This window comes from Oenanthe melanoleuca, chromosome 2 (genome assembly GCF_029582105.1).
Source record: "Oenanthe melanoleuca isolate GR-GAL-2019-014 chromosome 2, OMel1.0, whole genome shotgun sequence".
Classification (NCBI taxonomy): Eukaryota; Metazoa; Chordata; class Aves; order Passeriformes; family Muscicapidae; genus Oenanthe; species Oenanthe melanoleuca.
This window is the reverse complement of record NC_079335.1, coordinates 71,081,093-71,105,603: the sequence shown is the minus strand read 5'-3', so window position 1 is coordinate 71,105,603 and position 24,511 is coordinate 71,081,093. Positions and strand designations below refer to the sequence as shown.

The 24,511-nt window shown below is 40.5% G+C and overlaps 1 protein-coding gene across 4 annotated transcripts in view; it reads left to right on the top strand.

The window, feature by feature from the left end:
- The window catches only part of CTNND2 (catenin delta 2), a 511,553-nt gene that overhangs the window by 237,653 nt on the left and 249,389 nt on the right, over positions 1–24,511 (top strand). For 3 of the 4 annotated variants that reach the window (XM_056485066.1, XM_056485065.1, XM_056485064.1), the window contains exon 6: positions 5,959–6,526. In XM_056485066.1, the coding sequence (XP_056341041.1) occupies positions 5,959–6,526 (568 nt within the window). The remainder of the gene's footprint in view (positions 1–5,958; positions 6,527–24,511) is intronic. The other variant, XM_056485067.1, reaches the window with a different exon arrangement.

Sequence of the window (24,511 nt, the reverse complement as noted above, 5' to 3'; positions counted from 1 at the left end):
ATCCTAAGAATTGTTTTGCTATACTTATTATAATTAAAATAAGCCTCAGGAGCTGAAGATTCTCAGATTGGGATAATTTCCTTTGGTATTTGTGTGCAAGAAATATAGCTATCTCTCAACATGAATGATAGTCCAAGTGCTTGCAAAATAAATGTAAATAGTCCCAAGGCCAGCTGTGACAGCAAGAACAATTTGTGAAAATGCAATTGTATAAAAAAGAGAAACTAATTAGTCTTGGGACTTTCTGTATAGTGTTGCAAAGTGCAATCTAACATTTTTGTCAATTTGGTGGAGCTCATTATAGATTATAGAGTTTTTCCAGTGCTTTGCCTACTTTAGAACACAAAACTTTTATCTTCTAAATACTACTGGGATAGGATTTCTTAGAAAAATCTGCTCCTCTGACAGGGAATTACTCTGCTTCCCTACTGATAACTGCTTTTCAAACTCTGTGTCCAACCAGGTTTAGTGCAACCTTGAGAATGATCATCTTATGTTGCAGAGATATTAAAGGAGTATAAAAATCAGCATGTACTAAAAAGAGTTGTTTTCCACATGCTCTGCCATGTGTTTGCAAGGGGATAGGAAAGAAAGTTTACGTTCTGGATGAGGACTGGTTTAGCTATTGGTAATGTGGCAGTCTTTTCAGAGGCTGGGGCAGCAACACAGGTAAATCCCTACTGCGTGCTATCATGTGTACCTGATGCTTTTGGACTGAATAAACTGGCACAGAACTGGAAAACCTTAAAAACAAAAAAGTAGATGGAAATTAAAGGTGATTAAAAAGTCTTGAAAACCCGTTTTACAGTTAGTGTTCTAACTTGTCTCCTTTTTCCTATAAACAAATCAAAAGTTTGTCATTCATTAGACCACCACACCCCACTGGCAAATTAGTGCTAGAATGCATTAAGTTTTAAAGCAGAAACTGTATGCTGGCCATAAGGTAACAGGCTGCTTGATAACCTACCCAGACAAAAGCTAAAATAAAAATTTCCCTTCTGGCAGGTATGGCCAATGACAATATATTTAAATCCAATTCCAAATATAAACATAATAATTTTTCTGTCATCAAGGAAACAAGGTGAAATCTTAAAATAGATTACTCTTATTACAGCACTTGGAAAACAATTCACTAGTAGAGATTGTGGCAGTGGAAATCTGCAATGCTGTTTTGATTCTACCATAGGTAATGACTGTAGCTTCCACTGCTGCTTTAAAAACAGAGATGGACCATCTCTGGACACTCTGAAAAGATCTCACACAATTCTGTTTGTGGCTGTAGAAGACTACAATTACCTACTTTCAACTATATGTATGATCTTTGAGAGGAGGTACAGGTAGGCTGACAAATTTTCCTAATAGTGCTGGAATTTTGGAATGGAACAATGGAACAAAGTCAGGAGAAAAAGGTGGAATAGGCCATATTTGAGGGATTCAGAGGAATAGTCTGGCATCTGTTATTGTATAAGAGCATTTGAATATAGGTAGCATCCTCCTAGACAGGTCAGGAACTTACAACATTAAAGCAGTCCTGCAGAAGAAAGGCCTTTCTATAGGTCCTGCACTAAGCCTGAAGGGTGTCTCCCAAGACTAGAGAATGTTATGCAATTTCTGTGCCCCCTTCTACCCTTTGTTAGAGTGTTGATAGAGGCATTGGACCACAGCAGAGTGAAGCCTTACAGAAGGGCTGACAGGAAAAAAAGTAGCCATCAACAGGCTGGCAAGTCTAGCTATCTTTGAAAAAGGTTGGAGCATTACTGAGACTGTGAAACTGAGCTTGCACCTGTGGAATGCTCCAGAAAACCCTAGTAAGGATGAACAAGTTTTCTGCCTAAAGCTACCAACACACACCAATATTTAAAAGCCACAGGGGCCTGGAGGGAGGTTTTCCACACAACTTGGAAAATCTTCCCTAAAATCAAGAAAAAAGGTCTCCTCATGAACCACAGTGTACTGTATATAACTATGTTAATATTTAGCAGTGACCTTTTTTGATATTTTAAGGGCAAAAAGATCCAGAGAGCAAAACGGGCTGAAAACTGGTGCTGGCATTTACTACTAAACTAAAGTTCATCCAGACCTAAGATGGGCATGCAGACATATTCAAACCTCTGGGAGCAATCTCCAAGAATCAATATACTGATTCATAATTAGCAGCTGACCCCAAAGTTTCACTTAAAGTTGTCTAGTCATTTTGTAATTCCTTATCCTTGAAAAACTTTCTGCAAAATAAGTAAGTCAACACAGTTATTTGCCCCTCTCAATTCTACTCTACAGAGCAGAAATCTTATGTTGCAGTCTTTTATTTATTTTTCTTGGTTAAAGTTCCAATTTAAATTAACAATTGGATTGTAAAAAACAAACAAACAAACAAACAAACAAACAAAAACAATAACAACAAAAAATTCCCGTAAAAGAACAACCAAACAACAACAACAACAACAACAAAAATCAAATAAATCCCAACTCCAAAAATCTTAATTTCCTGGAATTCAGAGCATTAAATGCTTGAATGAACAGGCAAACAACAGTTAGACTGTTCTCTAGTCTCCTATAACTGGATATCTCAAATAATTGTCTGTATGAAGCTCTGGATACTGTTTTGTATCAGTAGAAAATGATCTTAGTAACATTAAATGGAAAATATTTTTATAGCTGTGTTAATTTCTCATGGTTTTTTTCACACTTTCCACCTTCTAAAAAGGATATACCAGAATCCATATATTGAATCCAAATAAGCAAGGCTGCTTTTTTGTAATGCCAGGGAAATTAAACCCCTGTGTCTTGGAACAGATATTCATAGGGCTGAAGTAAGGAAGTCCTTGATTTTTATTCACATCTATGAAATAGGCTGATAGTAGAGAATATAATTACTGAGAAGCAAATATGCTCTTAGTTTATTAGCTTAAACACAGTTTTGTTATCAGGTTGACAAAAATAATGAATAAATGGAAAAAAAATAAGGGAAAAATAACATTGTAATTCATTCTTCCACATAAAGTATGTCACATTGCAGGGTGAACAATGATGTGTCTTTATGTCTGTCTTAAGCCACAGACAGGGAGAAACACAATGAAAAACTAAACCACATTTTGTCTCTGAAAACGTGTGGAGAATGTTACTGCACACTTGGCCCTTTGAAAAAACCTAAGAACCTCATGGTACATTTAAGACAGGTCTGAGATTAGTCACATCCTAGAAAATACTGCATGCTAATGTTTTCATTGCAATCTGTTCATCCATAAGTTCTCTCCTTCACACAGAGCAAATGCTTAGCTTTTTAGGAAGTGCTATACACTGCATTTATAATTAAGCATTTAATTATTGTGTCCCACCACTGCACCTTGTTTCCTATAACAAATCATCATGAAATAGGATTTTTTGGGTTTTTTTGAATTAGTGCTTGCAGAGTGCCCAAAGCTTTATAGAGATTTATTAGGAATATGGGATAATACTGCTTTACTTGAAATTAATTAGTCTAAATCCTTGACACATGAAGCAGTGTAGAAGTAGATTAGGAAAAGAAATTTTGTATATATGATGACAGTGCTTGCCTAAAAGCCTTAGGATCAACAGCAAACTGTTAAAGTTACCAATGTGTTGAAGAAGTAACTGGTGCGTTGGTAATATTGCAGAAGACAGTGTTTAGTACAATATTATTATTGTTATTATTATTATTATGCCACCTAACAGTCCAAAAAATAAAATTTATTAACAAATATCAATTGATAGTTTGATAGCTAGTTTGAATGACATTTTGTTATGTGCAAAATTTGCTCTGCCCATGTTGTCTTAAACCATGCCAGACTGTTTTTGTTTAATGGAAGTTGTTACCATATAGTCTAAACCTGGAAAATGAAAACTGTACTCCTGTCAAATACATTATTGGACAGTCAGCTGAAGATTAGTCCTTCTTTCCAGTTTAAAGAATATATGGTAAGTAGCTCAGCATGAAAGTATCTTTTAAAAGTTCACTGATGTTCCCACAGTTTTTCTTCCTGGTTTTTGTTAGGAGCCTTTCAAATGAGCAACTTGAGCTTGTTGACCATTTATGAAAATGTCAAGGTTTGTACTTGAAGCTGTGGTGTTTGTTACTCGCTGCTGCAATCTGAACAGTCCAGCTCAAAAGAGAGCAGCTACTTCCATCTGTGAGCCCCTTGCTCATCTGACAGTCACCATCCAGAGCACCTGGAGGGGAACAGTTTACACTCCTTTTATGTGCAAAGCCATTGCTCTGTGAGGTGAAAAACCTCTTAAAGCCAGGGAGGTTTGTGTCTGGCAGTGCTCTCTTGAGAGGCTTGAACAATGTCAGTGCTGGTAGCTTCTTCCATGCTACTAACAGCTGGGAGCAAAGCTCCAGGAGGAGCTTCTCCAAAGCCTTGTTTCTGGTCTCTGTCTAGGAAAATACATATTCTTAACCCAGATACAAAGCATTTAAGATGAGGGGGCAGGCTTAAAAAAAAAAAAAAAAAAAAAAAAAAAAAAAAAAAAAAAAAAAAAGGCACACACATTTTCAGTGGGCATACACAGGAAGAAGTACAGATTTCTAGCATTTTGAATCTTGTTTATTTTTTGCTCTGATTAGTTAGGTTGTCCTCAGTTCCTGACCAAATCCTTTATTGAATATCCTAGTGCAAATAAATTTCTTACTAGGAATATGGTGCTTTTGCCCATTTGTTTTTTGTTTTTTTGTAGGATGCTTCTGAAAAACCACATTGCTATTCAATGTTTAACAATGCTGCTGTTGGCATTCACACCACCTCTTCGAATTGAGTCACAAAATTCATTATTCACATTTTAAAGCTTCTTCTGGCTAAAGGAAATCAGTAGCTGAGAGGTGTGTCTGTGTGTTTGGGCAAAGCACCGGTCAGACTGTGCTGTCAACTCCGAGTTCCAGAGCACTCTCTGAGTTTTCAAGTAAATCCCCTGCATAACCAGAAAAAAAATAGTATCTGAATCCAACAGTGCATCTTGCAAGAGAGCGCTGAGCTCTCACTCACTGCGGAGTGCAGTTATGAGAGGATTTTAATTTTACCAGACTCACACAGCCTAAGATCCCCGATTTAAAAAAAAAAAAAAAAAAAAAAAGAAAAAAAAAGAAAGGGGGAGCCGCTTGTGTGTGAGGGCGTGCTCCATCCTCTGTGGCTTGAGAAGCGGCTCAGGCACAGAACCGAAATTTCTCATAGGCATCATCTCCCGAGGATTTTCTCTCGCTCCCTCATCCCACCCCGCCTCAATGACTGGTCTTAGAAGGGACCAGCGCTGCCTTGCCCACGGCCAGCGGGCCGGTGCACGGAGCCCTCTCCCCATCGCTCTGCAGATTCCCCGCTGGATGCGGCCCAGGGAAGCGCCGGCCCGGCAGCTCCTCCCGCACCCCGCGCCCCCTTCGCGCCGCGTAACCGAGTGCGGGGCGGCCGCTCTCCGCGCTGCCGGGGGCTCGGCTGCACCGGCCCGGGCCTCCCAACTCCCGCTGCCGTGCCGCTCCTCCTGGGCACACAGACTGCTGGCAAACGAGGAAAGTTACTCCATTAAAGGCTTTTCCGGGGCTTCGGCCGCCCTTCTCTAATGTATGCAGAATAAAGGGGCGCGGGTGTATATATTTGGGTATATGTAGGTAGGTAAGTATTTGAACCGGGGCTAAACCCTGCCTGGTTTAGAGGTGGGCAGGCGAGCGCGTTCCGGAACCGGAGCGCTGTGCCCCATAGCCGGGTGCCGGCTCCAGCCGTCGGGAGGAGTTTCGACGCCTCTCGGCCCGAGCCGGCGGCCGCTTTTTTCCAGAAAATGCTTTAGCAGATTACGGACTCCCGTAATCCCGCGGGTGCCGGCCTGGTTGGAGGTCAGCGAGGGGCCGCGTGCGGCCGGGGGGCTGATGCGGCCGGCGGGCCCGCACCGCCCCGCGCAGGGCCGGGGGAGCCGGGCGCCCGCCGCCGCTGACGCCTCTGCCTTTCCTTCCCGCAGCAGGGCCCGGGGGGCCGCGGCGCCCACCCGGGCGGCCCGGAGCCGCCGCCGCCGCCCGCCGCCCCGCAGCCGCGGGAGCCCTTCGCGCCCAGCCACGGCAGCGCCTTCCACCTGCCCGAGCCCCAGCACGCCGCCGCGCTCTACTACGCCAGCTCCACGCTGCCGGCGCAGCGGGTGAGCTCCCCGCTGCCCGCCCAGCCCGGCGGCTCCCCCACCAAGCTGCCGCGGGCCGGCTCCGCCGCCGAGGGCGCCGCCTACGCCACCGCGCAGCGCCTCTCCTCCCCGAAGCAGTCCCCCAGCCGCCTGGCAAAGTCCTACAGCACCAGCTCGCCCATCAACATCGTCGTCTCCTCGGCGGGACTGTCGCCGTCCCCCATCCGAGTGACCTCCCCGCCCACCGTCCAGTCTAACATTTCCTCCTCTCCTATCCACCAGTTAAGCTCCACCATCGGCACTTACGCCACCCTGTCGCCTACCAAGCGGCTGGTTCACGCTGCCGATCAGTACAGCAAGCACTCCCAGGAGCTGTACGCCACCGCCACCCTGCAGAGACCCGGCTCCCTCGCAGGTAAAAGCGCGGCCGGCAGCGCCTCGGGTCCGCGGCGGGGGCCGGGGCTGCGCGGGGCCGCCGCGCCCGCGGAGGGAGGCGGCGAGGGGCGAGAGGCGGGGGCAGGGCCGCGGCCGGGGACGGCGGGGAGGGAGAGAGGAGCGGGGGGCGTTTGACGGAAGAACGGTGCTTGGGGGAATGCGGGTGCGTTTCCTCCCGGGTCGTGCCCGGAGAGGTTGCCTGCCGCCGCTTGAGCAAAGTACCTGAGTTCTCCCGGCTCGTCCCGCCTTCCCGGCGCCGGGCAGGTGTGCGTGCTGCCGGGGTGCGGGGCTCGCCGCGCTCCCTGCTGCGACCCGCCGTGCGGGTGGGGGCTTCGTTACTATGGCGAATCTCTTCTCTGCCGCGACCAGAGCCTCGGAGCCTTTTGCAGGGAAGCTCTCTCCCCCGGATTTACAGGCGGCTCGGGCGTACCTGACAAGTTTGGGGTTAGTTAGCAGGAACTCGCGGTGTACCGAGTCGTGCCGTGTAAGAGGTAGCGGTGCTCTTAGGGGAACAGGCTGTTACAGCTGATTTAATGGCTCTGTAAGGCAGACTTTGAGCAGATCCTAGAAGTGAGATACTGGTGCGCTGTTCTCTAAACCATCTCTTTGCTAAACTGAGCATCCTTCAAGGGTGGGTTTTTTTGTGTTCTCAAAATTTCCAGTTTCATTGCTATAGTAACAGCTGCTATGCTCTTATGTTCTCTTGTGTGACATAAATAGATTTGAAGATAAATAGGATACATATAGAAGTTTGGTTGAGTTTATCAGTCAGGTACACAAGTTTCTTACTGGAGTGAAGACCTCACCCCCCTTTCTTCTCTCACCCACCTCCCCTCCCCCACTCCAGCTGTTGTCGGCATCCTATATAATTCCAGTGTGTCTAAACACACAGATGGAATTAACTAATAATAAAATACAGTTTTGATCTATCTCCTGTTAAGAACTATTTGCCGAATTTTTTTTCCTATTTAAAGGGCAGGGATTTTAAAGCTTCATATCTTCATTTATATATGTATCACAGCACATTTTAATTTTAAAATAAATAAAGTGACAATGTCATTAAAGTAAAATTCAAGATCTCCGGGTGCTTATATCAGGCCTGTTGTCAAATACTGATTCTCAGAATACTAAGTGGTTTATTTAGCAATTATATTAATACAATTTCTTCCTGCTGTAGTCCAACATACTGTTGGCCACAAATATTAAATACTGCCATTGTATAGTGTAAATTTGGGATTGCAACAGGCTTTGTATTTTAGGAAGTTTTCTAACTTCATCCTGTAGCAGGAGTTTGAGTCTAAAAAGGCATGAGTGGAACTGTCAATGGGAAGAAATCGATTTAAAACTTACATGTCTGTGGCTGTGAGCTATTAGTATTTGCCCGAACCTTTTTTCTAGGATAGAAGTCTTTGCCTTGGGAAGTTTCTAACAGGCACACTTTTTCCTATTTATGGACTGCTAGCATTGGAACTTGTGTTGTACTGGGGGTTTGGTTTTGGTTATTTTTAAGAAGGCACTCTATAGCATTGCAGCATCAGATCTGTGATGGTAGCTTAGTCCAAAACTTTATGTAGGGGTTAAGGTCCACCATAATGACTCTGAAGGACACAGAAGCTGTTAGTCCTGAGCTAGATCCAAGTTGAAATGTGAATTTGGGCGCCTTCTTGGCCAATAATGCTTCTACAGAAATTCCTAATAGAATTTTCTACTTTGTTTTGAATAAAAGTTAAGGAACTGTCATTCATTTTCTTGGATTGCTTTTAAATGAAAGCTTTTGATAAGACTTCTGCATCTTGCATAACCTGCATCTTTTTAAAGCCTACTGTAGGGCGTTGCCTGATTTAGTGATTTATGGCTTTGGTGAAAGAAAAAGTCTATAGATGATACATACATTTAGGGAATAGCTGGTGTATTTTTGTGTGGATTTTCCTATGGGAGGGAAGTAGTGACTGACCATTTGAGTTTACTGTTGAGTTTGTAAGAATTGATAAAGCAACACTAACTTTGTCAAATGTTGGGTTGATCAGAGCAAACATAACAACCTACTGGGTCATTCATCTTTAGGGGTTTGATTTTAAGATATTGTTGTTTTATTTTAGAAAAATCATGTAGCTTCAATAAGTATTATGTGGCAGACCTGGAGAGAGAGAGTATTGCTACTTGAAAGACTCAGTGTAAGCAACAGTCTGTTAGTAAATACCTTTTCTTTTTTTTCCCCCACAGTGGTGACATGCCTTTCACGTAGTCCTTGAAAGGAGCTCTATCACATGATCCATTCTTTTGCAAAGGTCTCCTATTGTGTACTACCCCTTATTTTCCACTGCCATTCTTATGCATGTTCTTTCTGGTCTCCCTGCCATCCCCCGAGTTACACATTTGCTAGCAGTGTTAAGTGCCTGACTAATCTTCTAGACTTTCACTGGATTCACTGAAGCCAATGGAACTACTCACAGGCTTAAAATTAGCATATGCTTTAGAGTTAGCCAGGATCAGATGATACAGATACTACTAAGGCAATCTTAATTTCTTCTTTTTTTTGTAGGTATTTTTGCTCAGAATAGGTTTGGAATTTGAGCTCTAAGTATATTATATTTTTGCAGGAGTTTTTCAATCATTGTGTCAGAAATCAAACCCACTGAGGAGAGCAAGCAATTTTATTTTGAAAAGCTAATGTTCAATAAATAGTGGTTTTGCTTCTTGTTCAAAACATCCAAAGATGAGTTGAAGTTTTTTTGGGGATTTTGAGAGAGAGAGGAGGAGGAAGAATGGAGAACAGTTGTCACATTGCACTGATTGATGGTTTGCCTGCTGTGATTAATGTGAAGTTGCATTGGTATGTATGTGTCATCAGAGGAATGATGTTATACTAAGTAATCTTTTTTTATATCTGGCAATAAAAAAATAAGTATTTGTAGTAATTACTAGAAACAAAAATAATACATTTGTTTTAATTATTTTTGCATGATACTAGAAATTTGTCCTGGAGCTATCTGGTTCATGAATACTACTGGGTTTCAGTGTGCTAAACAAGCCAAACTGTATCAGTGCCAGACTTAGATATTTAAAAGAGAAGACATTCAGATAAGATTAATTAAAAAAAAAAAAATCAAATAAAAAGTTGCATAGATGGCCAAAAACAAAGTCTGTGTGAGACTTAAATGGGGAGATGGCATTATTTATATTAACTTCCTGCAAATTCGATTATGAAACGACTTGAAATTATAAAAATGGCAATTCTTAGACTTCATCCTGAATTTCAAATGAGACATACAACAGCGTGCAATGACTCAGTTTTAACCGAGTAACCTTAGAAACGTCTTCAGAAATGGCTTTTAGTCTAGTTATATTTGAGCTGCTGCCACTGCCAAGTGTGTGTGTGTATGGGTGTGTGTGTACATGTGTATATAGTGGCTCTGGTGAGTGTACATTTGCTGTGTTTATTCTTAGTCTGGCTGCTTCATTGCTATGATCTGCACTTACAGTTTTAGAAGTAGTTTTCTGTTCTGCCCTGCTCCAAAGCATATTCAACCGTCTGTTCAAGCAGCGATCCAAATCCAGAAAGCACAGTTTGTAAATACCTTCTTGCAGCTTCCACACCTGGACTGAGCTCTGGAGTGCTGCTGGGAGCCCAGCTCACCACAGCAGCCCATTTTGCCTGGAAGGAGGAGTGTGTAGGACAGCAGGCAGCAGAAACGTGGGAAAACTCTTTCAGGAGGCAGGTCATGGCACAGGTGCCCACTCCTCATGCTCTTCTGAAGCATCACCTGCTGGGCAGAATCAGACAGACAGTACCAGAGGAGTGCTGAGTTTATTTAGGAGCAAAGGGAAAAGGAGGCAGTTCAGGTGATTTGTGCCTCTGGTTATGTGGCTGGGAGCAGCCCCAATGTTACAAAGCCACTCCTGCCTCTTCATCCAGGTTTAGGGAAGACTAGTTACACGTGAAGCAATTGAAAGTAGTTTTATGTATTGCATTATTACAAGAAACTAACAGGATAATCATCCTGCTTCAAGACTGCACCATGTTTCATAAGCTGTACTAAAAGATTAAGTTTAAGAAATGAGTGTTGGTGTGAATCACTTGATATATTGTTAGATGGAAAGACTATTACACAGCTATCGTTCATATAGTGATGACACATTCCACTGAAACAAGAGCTGCAGCATCTCTCTGGACAGCCCTGCTACCAGTGTTGAAAACTTCAGTGCTTAGCCCTGTGTTTACAATCTTCTTTTGAGTCCCTGTAAATCAAAATGGAAAACAATTTTTCTTTTCTGAGTAGGATTGTTGGTATGCAAGTGTAGTACTAACATTAGAATAACACCAGTTTATAAAAGTGTGGCATGGGTTAATACATGAAATATGCTTTGTACTCTTTAATGAGCAAAGAGTTCTAAGTTTATCGGGGTCTTAATTGGTTCCTTCTGCTTCTTCATATGTTTTGCCTCAGTCATCTCTCTTTGCTTAGGACCTTCCTTTACCCTTTCTCCTTCTGTAAGCTTTTCACTGCATATGACGTGTTGAACCCTGGTTTCCTGTTGGGGTTCGTGGCAGGACTTCTATTTGCTTGTCAGTGTTGACATGTTAGAGCATGTCAATGTGCAGTCATAAGAGCACAAAACAGCTTAAGCAATTTTGTATGAGATAATTGATGTACATTACCACTAGCATGGATTGATGATTCCCTTCGATTGCATGAAGATATTGGATCATCTGTATATAACTAGTTCATTGCCATCTTTAAAAAAATCACCTTGTTAAGTGTTAGAGATCTCCAGTAAACCACACTGTACTTGTGTTTTTGCTAGAAGAGCTGCATTACAGTTAATTTACAGCCAAAGTGAGTCTAAATCACCCCAGAATTAAATCCCCACCTGAGACACAGGGCTGAGCTAATTAAGTAGTCTGGTGTGATATGCCATTGTACTTTTTTGGACAGGCAGGGAAGAAAAATATTTTTTTTTTTTTTTTAGGCTTTAATATAAGCTCTAGGACCATCTATATGATTGGTCAGAACAGAAAGGACACTTAGTTGTTTCCTGTAACTATTCTGTATTTTTACAGAATCCCGTGAGTATCTTTTTTATAGGGAGACCCAAATTGCTTCATTAATTTTAACCAAAGTAGTTTTCCGTGGATTTTTTCTAAGTTTTTTTTTTTTTTTTTTTTCCTTTGTTTTTATTAGCTGGAAAATTCCTTTATCTGCTGCCAGAGCCTTTACACATGAGAACACTGTTAATGCTCTTTGTTCTGGGACACCACAATCTTAGGTTTGTTTTTTTCTCCTTCAGAAGCTCTTGTTTGTTTCGAGACTCTTTCAGATAAGAAAACAATGTGGTAGTTTTGAGTAATATCCAGCAATATTTCAGATATTAATCAAAACATAGACTTTGGTGTCTTTCTGATTCAAAATTACATGTTTCCAGCTTGCAACCTGGAGTTTAGATATGCTGGTGTTAGTTTGGAGTTGATACAAATACACAATGCAATGTTCACTTTGTTTTTCTTTGTCACCTTTTCTGTCTATTTCTTTAGCAGTAGTTATGTTTCTAATTGTTACAACTGGAACCTTTACAACGGTGCTCAATTCCAGCTTGGGAAGAAAGGTATCAACAACGGACAGTGTGCAGCAAGAGAACAGAAGGAATAAGGTGGATGACTTTGAAATATGTTACTATTACCGTGATTTTTGCTCCTGTATCTTTCAGATTACATGAAATTAATTTTCTCACAGGAGAGGAATAACTAACAAGAGCCAAATACAGAAGCTTCATGTACCTCTTCCAGCTAATAAACTTGGTGTTGGCTCCCAGTGTGAGCAAATACAAAAAATAAGTCTAAACTTGGGTCCTATTCTTTCACTGATCACCACCTTTCCCTTTGCTTCCCTTTCTTGGTAAAGGACATTGTTTGATTGATCTTCCTAATGATCTTTCAGAGGGGTGTTAAATCAAGTAATACTGCAGTCTAACAAGCTTTTGGGCAAAGAGCACCAGTGTGCAGCACTGCTGAAAACGGGTTCAACTTACATAAAGCTGCAAGTGTCTTAACCAAATGACAGCAGTGGCTGTTTCTGGGATTTTAGGTGATAGATATAACATCAGATATGTTTCTGGGGACTGCTGAGGCCTGTGCTGTTGCTTGGTGACCACACATGTGGTTTCTGGCCTCTGGTCCTGAACTTTAGCAGCGTACCTAGGAAGGCCAGGATGCAATTTTAAGCATGCAAGTCACTAAAAGAAATTTCTTAAGCATCAGAGCAAATTTTGAAATGTCCCTGCTTATATACCTGCTGACCAGGAGCACAAGAAGGAGGTAAAGTTAAAAAAGGTAACAGAGAAACAGTTAACAAAAAAGTTAACGAAAAGTTGACAGATAAGAGTCTATGTCCCCAGCAGAAGGATGGTTAAACCAAGCAGTTGGAATTTGCCAGTTTTTCTTGGCTACTGAAGTCCAATGGAATGTATGAAGTCAAAGAGCAGTGTTTTGAGAACCGGACTTTATGGAACTTACATTAGAGCAGTGGAAATACATTAACCAGTGTTGGTACTGCAGTTCCTATCCTTGTCTTGCTTATGTTGATCTGCATTCTGTTTAGTATGGGATTTCGGGAAAAGAGTAGGGCCTCATAAATAATTATACATCCGAACTTCTGGGTCTTAAGGGTGTGCTAGTGAGGTTAAGTCTATCCTTGCCTCTTACAACCCATTTTTGCCTTCACATCTCAGTGATGTCCTCATGTACCTCTTGTCTTCTTCCGTTGCCAGGAGTGTGATTCTGTGCTGTAGGTCTCTGACCTCAAACTCACTTCTCAAGAAGAGAGTGTTGTTGTATGGGATAGGGAGTATAAGCAAAGGCAAGGTTCCCTGCTATCAAATTTCTGACACTCAGGCTTCTGGCATCAGTGAAAATATTTATTTGTGCTGTACAGTCTAAAATGGGACAACTGTGTTTGTCTTGCTCGTGTACTGGGCAAAGAAGGCACATGTGAAAGCTGCAGCTTCCTCAGTCTCAAACCCTGTTGCAAGGCTTTATCCAGTAGCCTGGAAATGTTTGTTGCAAAAGTATTGATAAAAAATGACAGAAATCTTATGTTCATCATGATCTTCGGGTATTTGAGGGAAGTGAGAACAAGCCCTTCATTTTTGCTGTAGTGGAAAACATCATCCTTTCCAGTTGCTGTGGCACAGAAACTGTAAGGAGTAGATGGAGTAGCTGAGATTTAGAAAGTCAGCTTGCAGCTCATCATTAACATAAGCATTAATTTGTTGGCATATCTAATGGCTTTTTGGCTGTCGTGTGCACACTTTTTGAAGCAGTGCAGCTGTCTCTGATCAAAAGTGATTAATTATGGCAGAAGATGGCAAAATGGGAAGTTGAGGAAGGCCCCGTTTGTTTAAGGTCAAAGCTTGGGTGGAGAGGTTGCCTATGTCTGCCCATGCAACATGCAGAGTGCTCATACTGAAACACATTACAGTAGCAGCTGCCAGAAGCTACACAGGGCCAAATTTGCTCTACAAGCAGTTATGGGGGACAAATGAGGCAACTTTTCAGTAATCATAGGGTCAGTTTTGGAGATCACATAGATGTGGACCCAGAAAAGAATACCTTTTGGTATAAAAGTGGTATTGGAGAGGACAGAGAGAGATTGTCTATTGATAATGAATTCATGGAACTATACGTTATTATAAGTGGTTAGTAGCAAAAGTCACAATTTAATATGTTGAAATGAGAAGGACCAAGTAATGACTAATCTTACAATTATAAGGCATGGCATATGAAACTGCCAGTTGGATCACATAGATTTTGAATAAGTACATCAAGTTTCAACTTACAGTGTGTTAGTGAAGATGTTTCAACTCCGTATCAGGGGGTTTAAACTAGCCTTTAAGTCCCTTCCAACCCAAACCATTCTATTATGTTATTACAGAAAAGTACTATATTAGTTTGAATACAAGTGGTTTGAAATTTCATGCAATCCTTGCTTTAGTGAGGAAATTTTTGCATATGCTTTTCTATATTTACTTCCTCTATAGTGTATGTCTATGTCTTACCTTATGGCCCCTTATTCTCTCTGTCCAGTTCAGGTGCAAAGCATCCCTTTTATCAGCTAGCCAGCTGTGCTGCTCTCAGGCAGTAAAAGCTTTTGATCATAGGGCTAAAGCTGTCCCTGGGTTTAAAGGGTGTTGCCTGAGAGGAAGCCAAGGGTGGAGAAGAAGCTGTGACCCTCTGATACTAGGGCAGATTTCCTGTCACTGGAGAGCAAAATGACACCTCTCCATGGGGTCTTTCCCCCAGCCCCACAACTTTCCTGAGCACCCTGGTTCAGTGAGAATGCAGTCATGTTTACATTTTATCACCAAAAGGTATCATGAGCTCTCCAAAGTCCTGGGAGCATGGTCTGTAAAGGAGGGTGAGTTGGACTCTTTCAGATATTTGTGGGGGAAAAGAGGGTGGAGGGGGACAAGATGACAGCCATTTGCGTGTTTGGGGCTAATATACCTTGGAGAAAGGGAGGACTGAGTGAAAGAAAGATTACAGACCTGCTAATCGCTGTGCTCTTTGGACATTGCAACAAAAACTGGTAGAAAGGATAATACAAGACATGAAGGTAGTAAATGGTTAATGGGATAATTTGCAACATGAGTTCTCCAAAAACAGATTGTGCTGGAATGGCCTGCTTACTGACCTTTTCTTAGATGATATTTGATGTCTTTCTATTTCCTGTCAGGGCTCTGAACTTGGATTTTCTGTAGTGCCACTTGGGAAATATTTAGTTAAGGTAGAGAAAATGGATATTCTTTCAGGAGTGTAGTTGGACAGGGACTTGGGTAAAGGAACATTTTTAGTTTGTCATTTTGAAGATTGAAGTAATGGAAAGGAAGGGTACTCCTAACAAAGTTCCACAAGAACTCTTCTGGCTACTTGAAAAATACTTTTTCATTTTATTATCTTGGCACAAAACCATGAAATAACCAAGGAAACTTCTTGATAGTGGAATATGAGGAGGCATTTTTTGAAGAGAGGAAGATCCTGTGTAGAAAGGATTTTGCACATGGGAGAAAAAGAACAGAACTGAAGCTGAGGTAGTAATACACTTAGTAGCTAGTTACATGTTCAGCATCTTTGGCTGAAGAGTAGGAGAACACCTGTGTGATCTGGTTGATTACAGCATATCTCAGCCATCTATACTGGGAACATAATAGAATATTTAATGGACTAACGTGGCCTCACACAGCAGGCAAAACTTGGAGTGTTACACACATTTAGGACTTCATCTGGAGAACTGTACACAGCTGTGACCCCCTGTAGGCAAGAGACACTTTCTAGCCTTCATCTCTTCTGAACTGTCCTGCATGGACTATCAAGAAACAAAGAAGCCTGTTGTACACAGACCTGACATAGTGTATTTGCTCCATTTCTTAACTGAGGAGAGGCTTCTAGATTACATAGCTTCATGTAGTAAATAGAGGTGTTTTGTTAAGTGTGCTGAATCCTAGTAAGAATAATTAATTTGATGAAGGATTTACTTTCTTTGAAAAAAGACAGGATTACTTGAGTCCCTGGCATCTTTTAGGATAGTTCATCCCTGCCCATGGTGACAAGTGTTGGGAACTTGATGATTTTTAAGGTTCCTTCCAGCCCAAGGTTTCTTTCTGTATTTCTTCCAAGGAGGGAGTGAGAGCTAAGGATACCTTCTGAGTGCCTTTTCACTATCAGCCTTTGATTTTAGGGCTTTGGCTAACCAACCACGATATGTTTGACTGGAGCATGTTTGTCAGCTAGGGCTCCTACATTCTCCATCAAGAGATTTGAACCTGACAGCCCTAGCAAATACAGTGACTCCCCAGCCATGATTGCACTTTTTCTGGTCTCTGACCAAACTTCAAAGTTTTCAAGGTTTATTCATAGAAATGTTGTGTCTCTTTCTGACTGAAGTTGTAGTTCCTGTGTAGCTCATGTCATCCTTGTCTCTGTTGCATCTTGAGGTGCCTTTGGCAAGAATCAGCTCATGCTGAACATAGCTGAGCATCTCCTCCAAAGTGTTCTGCCGTGCTTAAGAATCCTATCTTGTGAATCCAGGAATTCAAGAGTTAACTGTCTTATCTGAAAAACATTTTTTCTGAAGTGTATCAAGGTTGTGATTGCATGTCACTGCTTTTTTCAGTCTGCAGTAGATTTTGGACCTCTTTTGTAAAATCAGGCAAAACTTGATGCACATGTCTTCAGCCAACCATATGGCCATGGAAGTATTGGTTTCACAGGCAGGGCAGCCATTTGATATGCATATAGTTTCAATTTGCATTTGTGAATAACCAGGAACTAATTGTGTGACACTTCAGAGTGCCTCAAGTGCTTGTCACCTTTGGACTACATGAATCTCATTCTTCTAATTGAAATTACTGTTGAAACTGTTAAAGCCATTCTTGAAGTTGAAGATATCCAGTAGTTTATTGCAAACTGCTGTGAACACATTTTTTATGTTCCTTATCTTAGATCTGTTTTCCTTTTGCCAGCGACCTTCTTTCACCATTTGTCTCCTGCAGCATTTGTCATGGCCATTTCATTTTAGTATGGACTCTGCTGGAGTGACAGCACTCTTTCAGCCTAAGGTCCATTTCTGGCCATGCTTTTCAGAAATAATCTGAATTTGTGAGGTTAATTGCAAAGTCTGTTTTGCTGTGTTCGTTTCTTTTCTTCTCTCTCTTTTTTTTTTCTTTTTTTCCTTACAATAAGTTTCTGCTAAAAAGAATCTGTAGCCATCCATTTCCTCCTTCGCTCATTTCTTGAAGGTTTTACATAAGGTATTCTTCTCAGTTTTTAAATTGGATACTAAATGCATGCTATTGAGTGACTGCTATATTAGTAAGAAAAATGAATTAAAAGAGAACTTTATTTTATGGGATACAATTATTATTTTAGCAAAAATTTTAAATCCTTGAGTTACTCATGTCATAGTGTTAACAATATTCATTTTCTTTGTCTCTACATTCAGCATTTCTTTTATTTAGAGCATCCCTGTTAGAATTGCTTTAGATTATAATGATTTTAGTAATAGGAGATTATTTTTAAGTTTTCTAGCAGACGTCTCAATAGGTACATAATGGAAACTACCTAAAATCAGCTTAAATAATGGTACAAGAATCTTTTGGGCATAATTGTAAAAGTGGGTAATTCTTTAGTAAGTCTGTATTCAAATTTATTATGTATACATTTTTTAAAAGGTCTGTGTTTTAACTCCCATATTTTAAATGCAATGAGTCTCAAATGGATAGTGAAAACTCGAGGAGTAATAGAGTGTGTCACAGAATATCCAGAGATATCGTCCCTTTCTTGAATTTGGCATTGAGAAAAAGGCAAAGATAATGAACTCCATTTTTTTTGTCCTAGAATGTCACATACTTACACCTCATGTGTTGGTGAAGTCTAGAAGCCAGGGACTGCAAGTAAATGTTCACTGAGGAGGAGAAAGCCTCTGTGAGGAGAAAGTGTTTAACATTCTATCAAAGATGGCCTTTGAAAGAACAAATACACCAATGCTTTTCTCTATTCTCTTAATGAAAGGCAAGTTCAAGTACCAAGAGTTACAAATAAAAAATTTCAAAAATTAGTATTGTTCACACCTCTAATAATGTGCAATCTTCTTGTAAAAGGAATTACAAAAGATAAGTTGCCAACACTTTTCTGTGAGCAAACCCCAGATGCAGTGTCTTGAGATTTCAGCTGCGTCTGTCAGAAACTGGCACACAGGTTTTCAAAACAAGAATATTCATAAGTTAATCCTTTTTAAAAGGCGTATTGTGATCCAGATTCATTAGAAATATGTTTGCCTTTTCCCTATTCACAGGAAAACCACCTCTTGAAACTGTGAACTTAGAGGAGCGCCAGTACAACTAGATGAAGAATTCAGGTTGCCCAGCAAAAATCCAGCTGAGGAATAATGTAGTTGGGCAGAATTGACACTTCATTACCCAACTGAGTTTTGTTTTCTGGTGTTACCTTTCCCACAGTGTTGCACAGTGGCTGTTTTTTTCATTTGGAAACCACTGGTCCACAAAGCACCTTCCTTAACAAATTCTCTGAGAAAATCTTGAGATTTTCACTTCTAGTTGGATTTCTGTCCTCTGTGCAGGGAGGAGTTGGTGTGGAAAGGTTTTCCCCTTCCCTCTGCACCAGAGTTGCTGTGAGGACTTGCTCCATTTAAGGTTGACTGAGCTGATGCTCGGTTTGGGGGAAGGATTCAGAGCTGCTGGGTTTTTTAGCTCCTGTGCTTTTCCACAGTGTTAAACACGATCAGAAAGTTAAATTTTCACCAGCAGGCATTAGTGCAATACTGCCTGATTTGTTTTGCTGGAGGCAGCAGTGCTTTTTAGCAAATCACTCATGCTGCTGGAAGTGCTCTCTAGCACTACAAAGACCTTCAGGGTTTTGTATGTTTAGCCTGTACTGCTGCTTAACCAGCAGAAGTTTGGCTTCCAAGTTTGCTTAGGTACAGCCTTGTGAAAGAAGGAAGACACAGTCTTGGAATTAAGGATGTGCTGTTACTTCTCTTTGGTTTGCGGTGCTTGTCAGTGAAGCATTCATTGTGAGACTATGGGATCATAGAGGGGTTTTTTTCTGCATATTTGATTTTGGGGCATGTCTCATCAAGTACACCAGTATTTGATTCTTTTACTTTCTGGGTTGAATGCATTGCCACAGCCTCTGCATCAGCATAGATTCCATGGTGCATCACAAACTATTAGCATTTAAAATTGGAAATAAATTTTTTTTATCTTTTCTAAGATCAAAATAAGCAAAATTTCAAAGTTCTCTGCTGCTAGAAAGGCCTAGTGTTGTTTTCAGTTGTTGTGTAGTTGTGGTGAGCTATCCAAACAGCTTGTGCAGAGCTGCTTGGCTGTGTTGCTTAGTAACATCATCCTGTTGCTGAGGCACTCGGCCCTCGCTCAAAGTGGGTAGCGAGCAGCAAAGTTAGGAACAGTGATTTGTATAAACAGATAGCAGCATCTCTTCCCTTTTCTGCAAGGGACTTCTTTTCCCTGCTCTTGGAAAATTGGCAGGGTTGAAGGGCATGGAGGAGGCAGAGCTTAAGAGAGAGAAGTGGAAAAAAACCAAATAAACACAAAATAACACCCAGTATGATGATTTGCTAAATGGTTTAAAAAAAAAATCTTTAACTTTCTTCCCTGCCAACAGCAAGTTGTTGATGTATGGTAGTGGTTGCTTTGGGGCAGTTTGTTTTGAGTTTTTTCTTCATTGACAGATGAGAAATGTAATAGGAATTATCTCCCTGAACTTGTCTGTCACATTTAATCTGCTATTTCTTGCTGGCTATGTTTGCCTCTTATATCTTTGCTCCCAGTCAAACTTTTCTTTTCCACTAGCAATTTATTTTTGATAAAATGTTTTAAGCAGGTGAATGCTTTTCAACAGAACAAGGGCAGTAGCAGGAAGAGGAAAATGATTGGGATGAGGTAGAAATTTATAGTGTGGTTTTTCTGTTTTCCCTAGATTCTTAGATTAGTAATAACTGATATTTTGCAGTAAAGTCAGATTGCAAGACCAAAATCATAGACCATTTAAAAATATTTTTTACCCTTATATATTCTTTTAAATATGCTGAGAAATGTAATGGATGCCAATAGTTGGTTAAAAGCTAGTTCAAATGGGATAAAAGTTATATGGGTACTTCTTATAAGACATAATAAGCTTTATTGAATGATTTTTAAAGTTTATTTGGGGCCTGCTAATTGCACTTACAAAAGTGTAATCCCTTTTTTTCCCACTTCTTTCTCTGTTTTTAGCATTGATGTGAAAACTGCTGGCCCTGGTTCAGATACTGGTTTTGCAGTGTTCCTTAAGCAGCCAAAGCCAATCTGTTTTGAGGAGACTTTCCTAAGATACTTAATCTGGTTAATGGACAAATTATGTCTGGGAAATTCCACAGTGTGAGCTGAGTGTGGCAGTAACCTGACGGTGACACTGCTAATAGGTTTGACAGTGCAGTGAGAGTTTGCAAGAAACACTCCAGACATGCATCTTATTGCACTGCAATCTTTTAAGTAGAAAACCTGAGGAAAAGCAATCTAAGGTACTAAGAGGTGAGGCAAGGCTGTTTTTTCTGTTCTGGGTACTTGAATGTTGGGGCACAAACTTTCTGTTTGGTGTAGTGTAGCCTGAGAAGGCCAAAGTAGCAAAGTATCCATAGGGTTTTTATCAGATCCAGAATTTTATATCAGTTGAAAGATGTCATGTGTAATTAGTCAATTCACTGAGGGCATTATTTCTTTCTGTATCCGTACAAATAGTCCCGAGTCATAGACACAGTGATGTAGTGAGAATGGGAAAAGCGTAAAGGTAGAAATGAGTTTTAATTCTGAGCTTTCATTAGTTAATCTTTCATTCTAGTATTTCAGGAAAGAAAAAAACTATACATTTGTGTTTGTAAAATCTAAACAAGTGATAATCCTGTGTTTAAAAAAAGCCTACACCCAGTTAAAAAGAGTTCACAGTGGACTGTGTCCTGATTCTAGTGACTACAGATCTTGGGTGTGCTAGGGGCCCAAGCTGATGTACCAAGGTGTGCATTAGCTGATACTGCCATATGGCCTGTCATGTCTTACTGGTTAATTTAACCATCTGTCATGTCTTAACAATTTATATTCACTTTCAGTAGTCAGGTTAGAAGTGTTTTCTTCTCTTTGGTACAGTAATTTTCATCACACGGTGTTGTTACCTTCCCCTTATCTGAGTTTTATTAGTTTTATTTGTAACCATATTACTTGTGGATCATACTTTCCTTTTCTGATGAAGATAAATACATTCAGGCAGGCATTTTGAAGATATTTCTGCATAAATTCTGGCACAAAACAAAGTCAGTATCAAAACTTGAGCTGTGAATGCTTGACTCTACTTCTCCTCCTGTTCGCTTCTAATTCTGCACTTGTTTTTGCATCAATTTCTTTAAATTTCTGTAAATTAAAACAGGTTAGTAACTGTAAAACAGGTTTCATTACATATGAGTTCAGAGTAAAAATCCCACTATTCATATGCTCTTTCTCTTACGTCTCTTTTTCACAATTGCAGTGAAGCTATGACCTGCATGTATATATTTATTTAATAAGTAGCATTATTATTATGCTGCTATTTATTTAATGGTAGCATTTCAGGACAAGCATCTAAGAGAAACTTATGTCAAAAAGGGTTTTCAGCCACAATATGCTGTTTAAATCAAAAAGTTCTTTCAGTCCTCTGAAAAGCATGCAACAAATCAAAGCCACAAAATTCCTATGATCGTCTTTCAGATTCTGTGCCTGCAGCTCTTATCTCAATGATGGGCTTATTGTTATTTTACCACAGTCTGGGGTTTGTTGTTGTTTGTTTTTTTTAAAAAAACCTTGTAGTCTAAGCAACTTTTTCATTATGTTTAAAATTAAGAATGATGTAGCCAGCTGTGGATCTTTAATCTTCCTTGCCAGAAAGATGCATGGTCTAGGTGTGAAGTGTTGCAGGGTGTTCAGTCTGTTTTGATACTTAGAGCCTCAAGCAGCCAGAGGTCTGCAGTGTGTTGAAAGGTGGGGAGTTGCAACAAAGTTAAATTATTTTAATTTAATTTGTTAACATGTAACTGACAAGGGGTAATACAATGGTTGTTGATCTTAGGGTCTTGTCTCACTTATGTTCCTCCATCATATATATAAGGAAATTGTTTAACAGGACTCTTGATCAATGTATTTAATGATCAGGGATTTCTGAGTGGGGGCTGCATGATTTATCTGTTCACATCTGAATGGATTTTTTAACATTTAGATTATCACTTGCATAGGAGCTCCTAAATCCTGGACAGGAGGACCATATTCTCTTGCTATTAGAGATGTTTAGAGTATCATGAGTTTGTAAGGCTTCTTAAAGCTGCAGCAAGACAGGGTGACAGGTTATAAAGGCTGCCAAAAGGGGCACAAATAAAAACTGCCCAAGATTTATTAAAGCATATGCAAATGCCCATGATCCATTAATTTCAGTAATTTTAATGTCCTTAGTTTTGTGCAATGACAAATCCCAATATATTGGTTTACTTTATTGACCTAAACTGTCAGATCAGGAGTGTCATTCAAACGTGTCTGTTGTATTTATTTTCTTGACAGCCTGCACCAGCTCTGAAGAGCAATTAGGGATTATTTTGTGTGTTTCTCTCATTTTACACTTGTCTGATTACAGTATTTATCTTCCTGTGGGAAGTGAGACTGTCAAAAAAGAACATTTTCCTAGGAAACAACTATTTCCCTATACTACTTAGGAAAGTATCAACTAATGTGGAAAAAATTAGCTAATAGGGTACACATTTTGCAAGTATAAAGGTTGGAGATCGACTTTTTGATCCAATTTGGTAGGACTGCACTTTTCATATGTTCTTTCTATTGCCCCCCTTGTATGGAAAGAGAGAAAGTACCACACGCAGGAATGTGTATTTTCATCTGGCCAGTTCTGTGTTATCACTGTTACCCTAATCCAGTTCCCCTGGCTGGGGGCTCATGTGATACCCCGGTGGAACCAGGCCATAGATGACTTGTAAAAGCACCACAGTGATGCAGAAGAAGGGGCATTCCACTTGCTTTCAGGTTTCAGCCTTGGAGGCTTCAGAAGAAAGAGAAGACTCCTTACCATATAAACTTACACTGTATAAACTATATATACTTACTCTGTGTAAAACTATATGCTGTTGTTCATATATTTAATCAGTTTCTCTTATAAAAAAATTAATTGAACTTTTTTTTTTTTTATGCCTCTCACAGCTATTTTAGAGCTGTATAGTCTTCTATATATCTTCTGCTGTGATGTATCTCTGGCATTGCAATAAAATAATTTCTCAGTCTTTTGTCAAACAAGATTGGACTCTTGGAATAATTAATTAATAGATATTTTTTTTTGAACCCCTAAATAATAGTTTAGTTCTTCTCAGTGGTTTGAGTTTTTGAAATTATTCTACTACCCCACTTCTTCACTACCATGATCCTGAGAATTATGCTCTAGTGCTGGATACATAATCTGTAAACAACGACTAGCTGGATTGAAAGTTTAATAATGGGTTTTCTTTGAACTTGAGCATAGACCTGTCTGTGAACAGGCTTTGATCCCTGGTTACACCTCTGAAGGAAAAACAGCATTGCTGTCAGGGTGGGGTGGCCAGGGAGAAGGACTAAGTCAGTTTTCAGAATATGTAGGAAAAAGGTGTGGCCTTGGTGCACATCTCTGTTTTGATTTCAGGCAACCCAGAGAAGTGCAGTGCTATTAGCAGGGTGAAGGGGATGGCAGCTGGTTAAGAACAGGGTTTGGCAAGTGCAGTTTGGTGTCAGCCATGCATTTGTGATGCCTCTGGCTTTAGGGAAACCACTTCTGAGGGCACTGAGCCTCCTTAATGTGAGACTGCTTGTGGACCTTGGTGCTCTTATGTTCTGTTGCTTCCTAGTAGTGTATTAGTTGCTGCTTTTCCATTCTGACCTGATTGCTTTTCCAGCCTCTGTGAGCTTCAAACTGCATTAATGCAAGTGTTTTTGAAGGCAGCAATACAGATCAGCTTGCAGCTTTGAGTAGGAAAGGATGCAGCTGCTGGCTGCTAACCTGGGATACAGGCAGCAGACCTGTTGCACCTCTTCTCAGTGACATCAGTTCTTTGAGTTCATGGTCTTTGTTCTCGTCAGTTATCTCAGCTGTCTCCTCCAGTGCCTTCCAAAGCAGCAGAGTATGGTGGAGGTTGAGTGTGCAGATGAGGTGGGATTCAGTTCTCTGAAATCCCAAAGTTATCTGTGTGACCCTTCCCGGATGTAACTCTTGGTATAACAGCTACAGGTTGATTTTAATATTTCAATAAAATATTCAACAAAAAACTGTTGCTCCTCAGTTGAGACTTGAATAAAATAATACATATAAAAACCTCCAAGAGCAACCGAAAAGAAATTTAAACTTAAA